The 6,904-nt window shown below is 42.7% G+C and overlaps 1 protein-coding gene across 7 annotated transcripts in view; it reads right to left on the bottom strand.

Moving 5' to 3' along the window:
* The window catches only part of LOC127068417 (uncharacterized), a 46,165-nt gene that overhangs the window by 2,968 nt on the left and 36,293 nt on the right, over positions 1-6,904 (bottom strand). For 5 of the 7 annotated variants that reach the window (XM_051004597.1, XM_051004596.1, XM_051004598.1 and 2 more), the window contains 3 exons: positions 1,407-1,670; positions 970-1,108; positions 284-439 (listed from right to left, as the gene is read on the bottom strand). In XM_051004597.1, the coding sequence (XP_050860554.1) occupies positions 284-439; positions 970-1,108; positions 1,407-1,670 (559 nt within the window). Of the gene's footprint in view, positions 1-283; positions 440-969; positions 1,109-1,406; positions 1,671-1,823; positions 2,031-6,904 lie in introns of those variants that run through there. The other 2 variants (XM_051004599.1, XM_051004600.1) reach the window with 2 other exon arrangements.

Genomic DNA, 6,904 nt, shown 5'->3' on the forward strand with positions numbered 1-6,904 from the left:
CATAAACGAGGCTGCGTGGGCCGTCACGAATAGAGCAACGCAAATCTAATCCCGGTCAGTTAAGCACGATTAGACCAATTACTTTGACTCCCTCCTAGCCTAATGACCGACTAGTCTTTTATCCTGCTTTTCAGATTGATCAGTTCTTGCACCCTTCTTGCATTATCATATCTCATACATGTAAATACATTTATCACAAAGAGAAATGATAAGTATATCGTGTTTCAGAGAGCGTTAAGAATATATTATTTATATACTTTCCAATGTAACCGAGTTCTCTTACCAGTCGAATGATGATCAGAGTCTCGCAGATGAGTAATAGTGGTACCGACCAAAGTAGCGCTCGGTGGTGTGGGCTGTGTTTCCGGAGGCAGATCTACCTCTCCAGGATCTGGGTGATGACCGTAATGACCTAGCCCTGTGTGACAGAACATGTCACCTTTTTATTCCGAGTGAAAAGGGTCTGTCCCCACCGGCCCTAAAACTGGTAAACCGCCCCACACCTGTAACCCTCGAAGTTCCGAACGTGATCCAATTGCGTGATGCGATGGATATGGTTCGATCACGGAAACGACATCGAACGACTGTATATTATCATCGTTCCTAATCCCATATCCTTAAATTATTAGTGATTTACTTATCGTACCGACTTCGATTGATGTTTATTGTAGTCCACCTCCCTCTCCCTCTCTCTCTCTCTCCCCCTCTCTCTCTCTCTTTCTTTCTTTCTCTCTTTCTCTCTCTCTCTCTCTCTCTCTCTCCCTTCCTCCCTCACTCTTTCCCTCCCCCTCTTTCTCTCTCTCTCTCTTTTTCTCTCTTTCTCTTTATCTCTCTTTCTCTCTGAGCGAAATCAGTCAGTTCCGACAGGAACGCACAAACGCGTTTTCGGAGGTCTAGAAAAGAGAAGGGACCTTTTCGAGAAATCCAAAGGTTCAGGTGTGGGGCGCAGAACTCAGCTGATTGGCTTACCGTTATTGTTGTTGTTGTTTGTACCGTTACCGTTGCTGCTGTTGTTACTGTTACGTTGGCAGCTTTCCAGAACTACTGCTGCTGCTGCCGCTGCCACCTCCGTACACTCTTCATCTTCGGCCTGCCAGTCTCTGTGATTCTGTAAAATTTACCAACGTCATTATTATTGATTGACTTGGATCTTTTCTTTTAAAACGGAGTACATCGATCGAGTTGGAACGAAACGATCAGTTCCTTACGATGCCTGAACACGATCAAACATCTTTGTCCAGAGAGACTTTATTTAAAACGGACTACATTGATGAACATGATGGAATATTGGTCAAACGATTAACAAATTAATTTTTATCATTCAACTTTATCAGCAGTATGTAACAGATGTTAAAGAAAGTATCATTATTTTTAAAAACTCCATCGAATTGTCTTTCATGTCCTACCTCTTTGTTATTGCGACCGTAACTATCGCTAGTCTCCTCCTCTTTATATCTATCGTAGTGCCTGGAATCAGTGGCACGAGGCTCGAATGACGTTCTCGCTCTCTTATACCTCGGATGATGTCTCTTCAACCTGGTAAAGTTTAATCTTGGTGTACCAGGTTCTCTTGGTGGTGAGCTCAAGCTCACTGATGGTGGCCCGTCCTTGCTTTCAGGAACCTCACAGAGGCCCTTAATTTTGAGCTGGTCGGCCGTTTTCAAAAGCGACTGTAAAAAGAAAAGAGAAAAAATAATTTAATTTAATTAAACATTCTACTTAATCCGATGATTCCTGCGAAACGTTTCAAAAAAGTTTTAACAATGCGACAAAAATCTTCTCATTAATTATTTACGATTAATCTATCGAGTAATAGTACCAACCCCCGAATTACAATCACTAATTTTCATTATATTCATACGATCACTTTCGACACGAAGAAACGAGTAAACGGTGTTCACGGAAATGCATCTCTTATCGTACGTTTTTTCCGTATCTGAGCTTAACCTTGAAAAGTACAGAGAACCGTGAAAAAGAGAAAATAGAAGTGAAGATCAAGGTTACAGTTAGAAAGGAGAAGAAAAGGGGGGAGAAAGAGAAAGAGAGAGAGAGAGAGAAAGAGGAAGAGAGAAAGAAAAAGAAAGAGAGAGAAAGAAAAAGAGAACGAGAGGAAAAAGAACCCAATCTAACTGAAAGTCACTCTTAACAATGAAGAGTCCCAACAATATCGTACCAAAAAAAAGCGGAAAAAAGAGAATCAAATTTAAACATTGATGACAAACATGAATGGAAAAGAAAAAGAGGAAAAGAGAAAAGAGAAAGAGAGAGAGAGAGAGAGAGAGAAGGAAAGAGTAAAAAAGAAAGATGAAGAGCACGTGGAAAGAGCGGGTAGAGTAAATAAAAGCGAGAAAGAGGGAAAAGACGAGTGAATGACTTTGATAGACGAAAAAGGAGGAGGCAAGGGGGGGTTTAGGCAAACTGCTGGTAGAGAAGTCCACGTGGTTCCTGCTAGGAGTCAGATTGTCGGTCTGAAGCCGTTGGCAGGTTCTGATGATGATCGAAGAGAGTAGGAAAAAGGGGTAGGACGGTGTGTGGGAGAGCGGTAGGAGTCGTGGGAGGGGATGGAGAGGCTTGAAATTCGGAACGTTCCGTGGCTTCGCGTTCTTTAATCAAGACAGGGGTGGTACGATTAGGTGGGGTCGAAGAGAGCCAAAAGGGGTTGGCTGAGGGGAAGGTAGGTGAACGGGGAGGAGAGTGGAGAGGGGTTGGACGGGTTGGTTGGCGAGTAGAGACGGAAAGTTTGGAGGTGGTGGCGGTCTGGCTGGCGGGGGCGGGGGACGCAGGCTGGGGGGGTTACTGCCGTCGGCTGGCTCGAGAGGGGGTGAGTTGTGAGGGATGCCAACGACGGACGGCGGCGAATCGGCTCGGTTGAGTCGCGAGGGCGGCGGCAGCAGCGACGGTGCTGTTGCTGTGATGCTGGTACAGGTACTAGTATTAGTAATAGCAATGGTGGTGGTGGTGGTGGTGGTGCTGTTGCTGCTGCTGCTGCTGCTGATGGAGAGGGGAGTGCCAGCAAAAACGCCCGCAGGAAGAATGGGGAGGCCTCCGACGCGGCTGTCGCGGCCCCAGGGCCGTATCGACCACCCCTTAAACCCACGGCACTCTGTACTCTCGAGCCACTGACACTACTGATCATGTTCTTTATTTCTTTTTTTTTTTCTTCTTCCTTCTTCTAGATTTATATATAACGCTGAGGATCAGCAGTTCGTTCGAACGACTCGAATATGTAAATTTTTGATTACGAATTTTTCTTACTAGAAATCCGATTAATTATGTTTCGTAGGTATCGGAGATGTTAAAATTCGTTAGTGGAAGGAAATTTGAGAGTCGTATCTTTTGTTGTCTTTGAGAAATTCCTTGTTATTTTTTGCTTGTTTCTTTTTTTTTTACAGGTAATATCGTAAGAGCGATTCCATCGTCTCACGATCATTTTATTTCTAATTAAATTAGTTTCTATTTATTTTTTTACCCTTGTTGACGTAAGAAAATTTGAAATGCCGAACGAAAAGAAAGGAAAAGAAAGAAAAGAAAAACAAATGTATTTGTTTGTCAATCAGCGATTAGTTCGATTAGTTAAGAGAGACGTTAATAAAATCGTCTAGGGGAAACGTTCGCGAATCGTTCGCCGTTGGGGCTCGACGAGCCGTGGCTTCGTCGATGTCGGTCGTGGGGTGCATGGTAATCGAACGTCTGCGTCGGGCATGCTCGACGACGACGTGGCTGCTAGGACGATTTCGTTATCGACGAATAATTACGATCGGAGCGCCCCGGAGACGGAAAATCGTCTCGCCCTATGGCTCAGAGAGAGGGAGAGAGAGATTTTTTATGGCTATACGTATATCGAAGTTGTTCAGCCGACAGAAAAAAGAAAAGGAGAGAAACAAAAACTTAATCAAATTTCGATCTTAATAAAAATAAGATAATAAAATAAAATACAAAATATGAGGTGAAAAATAAATCGGTATGAAAAATTTCCATCTCCTTTTATCGCATTAAGAGAAGATAACAAATGATTATAATTTTAATAATTAATCAACGATTATCGGAATACACCAACACCTTTTCAGTAAGAACAGTATCAGAATGGATAATTAAATAAAAGATAGTATAGCAATAGTCTAGTGGAATAAAAAGGACGTTTTTCTAGGGGTGGTTGATCCATCGGATATAATATATCTTCCTTTCGAGTGGAAGATCGTTTTATCGTAAAGTCGACGATCTCTGTTAGCGTCGAATGGCAAAGTAGAAGAATAAGAAGAATAAAAGAAAGAAGAATAAAAAGAAGAAGAAAAGAAGCAGCTATTCTCTCTCTCTCTCTCTCTCTCTCTCTCTCTCTCTCTCTCTCTCTCCTTTTCTCTCTTTCGGAAAACAGCATTTCAGTGTTCGATTAAACGAATAAAAGGGGTAGGCTAAGAGAAAAGAAGAGAAGCGAGAGATAGAATAAAAAAGAAAGGAAAAGAAAAGAAGAGAAAAGAAAAGAAAAGAAAAGAAAAGAGGAAAGAAAAGAAAAGAAAAGAAAAGAAGAGGAAAGAAAAGAAAAGAAAAGAAAAGAAAAGAAAAGAAAAGAAGAGAGAAGAGGAAAAAAAGGTCGAACGGCACGCTGCGACAAGGACGACGGCGTCGGCTGCGAGAAACACGGACGATCGGGTGCTGGTGAAGAGGGTTGCTGGTGGTGCAGGGTAGCGAACGAGCGAGAGAGACAGAGAGACAGAGAGAGAGAGAGAGAGAAGAGGGTATAAGCTGAGGGTGAGAGGCCCGCCGGAGATGGTTGGTCGTTCGCTCTCCGGAGGTGGATGCATAGGGGTGGTGCCATCGGTTCGGAGGCAAGAGGGAAAGCCAACGGCAGAATCCAACCTCACCAATCAATACTTAGGGTTCAAGGGCATCGCCCGACCAATTATACCCTACTAATTGCCGCGAAACGAGAGAAAGAAATCCTTTTACTCGGACTTTATTACTCTTTCTTTTTCTTTCTCTCTCAGACACACTCGTAATCAGAATCGGACGCACGACGGAAGATTAGCGATATATTTTCATAAAGAAAATCGGACTTTTATTATCTACCATCCCTCCCTTCCTACCCCACAGATATATTTATTGATTAAATAATTTAAACTTGATCTCTTTTCGATCAATTGATATCTTTTTGATCGCTAATCTTCATAAAAGAAATTACACGAAAAAAAGAAACGATGAATTATTCTAATGGAAATCGCGATTGAGTTATAGAGATAGTTAAGAAGGATAAGGGAAAAACAATGGAAAGTATAGTGTAGTTGGATAAGAGATAAACGTGATCGACGGTCTCAACTTCGTGAGGAAGATTTCTTCAAAGAATGGGCGCGAAAAAGAAAGAAAGGAAGAATGCAAACAAGCAAGCAAGCAAGCAAGAAAGAAAGAAAGAAAGAAAGAATGAAAGAAAGGAAGGAAGGAAGGAAGGAAGGAAGGAAGGAAGGAAGGAAAGAAGGGTGGGAGGAAGGGAGGAGTATCGAAGAAGTCCAACAGGTGTAAATCCGCAAAAAGATCGACCGTGGAAACGTTTCGAGAGAGTAGGAAGGGCGCTGAGAATGAGACAGAAAGAGAAAAAGAGAAAGAAAGAGAGAGAGAGAGAGAGGGAAGGAGGGTGGAAGATAGGGTGGTAGAAAGGTGGAGGGTGGGGATGCTTTCCACGAGAACGTACAGGGCTACAAAATGGTGTAAGGTGCTTTTATACAGAGACACGAGAGAAAGAGTCTCGAGACTGAAAGTAAAGAAAAGGGGCCAAGGGAGGGGAAAGAGGAAGGAGGAAGGGAGAGTAGGAGGAGGAGGAGGAGGAGGAGAAAGAGAAAAGTAGAAAGAAAGAGATAGATAGAGAGAAATAGAAAGAAAGAAAGAGTGAGAGAGAAAGAAAAGGAGGAGGTGGGGATTCCTCGAAGACGGTTGTAGGGTCGTCTCCACTATTACGAATACGGCGCCATAACGGAATTGATAATGTAACGGGCGTCACGAGCATAAACTCTTCCTCTCTTCTCCTTCTTACTACATAACCTCCTTTCTGAATGGGGGCACGACCCTGGCTACCAGCACCACCACCACCACCACGTGCTTTCTTCCAGAGTAAACGTAAGAATACGCGAGGAGTTAGTTGCGCGCTTTCTTTCTCTTTCTCTTTCTCTTTCTCTCTTTCTCTGTCTCTTTCCTTCTTTCTTTCTCTTTCTCTCTCGCTCTCGCTCTCGTTCTCGTTCTCTCTGAAGAAGATACGCTTGAGATATAGATTTTCAAGTTTCTTGAAACTTTTCCCGCCTAAAAAAAAGGGTTTAACGTGAAAGGTTAATCGCGCACGTAACGACGATTAATTTCCGGCGTAAAAGAGGGAGAGAGAAAAAAAGAATCCCTTCGGTCTCTTCTCATTTTCTTTTCTCTCTTTTTCCTTTTTTCAGATACGATTTACATTTATTTCATCGTTTAACTATTCAATAGAGTCTTACGTAAACCGAGGGGAAAGCCGAGAATTGTTCAAAAGGAAACGACGGTCGACATGGGTTCGTTCGTTATCGTTCAACGAAGAAGACACGCGAGACGACCTGAGTGTTTACGAACGTGATCCGAAGTAAGAGACCGAAAGTAATACGAACAAACGAGCTCTCGGACTGATATCGAAGGAAGTGTTCTCGAATGGTCTCTCTTTCGCGACTGTTGCGTTTGACTTTTTTTTTCAGCTACTTCTCCGTGAATTAATCATTATCGGATAGATATAATACACTTTGCGTTACGGAACACTTGTCGTAGAGAAACAGCAACGAGGAGAGACAAAGAAAAAGAAAAGGAGGAAAAAGAAAATAAAAAAAAAAAATAGTACAGTCCGTCGGAGCGACGACGATTTAAAAAAGACCCGCCAAAAGAATATTCCCGCGCATTTCGACAA

Source organism: Vespula vulgaris, chromosome 13 (genome assembly GCF_905475345.1).
Source record: "Vespula vulgaris chromosome 13, iyVesVulg1.1, whole genome shotgun sequence".
NCBI lineage: Eukaryota > Metazoa > Arthropoda > Insecta > Hymenoptera > Vespidae > Vespula > Vespula vulgaris.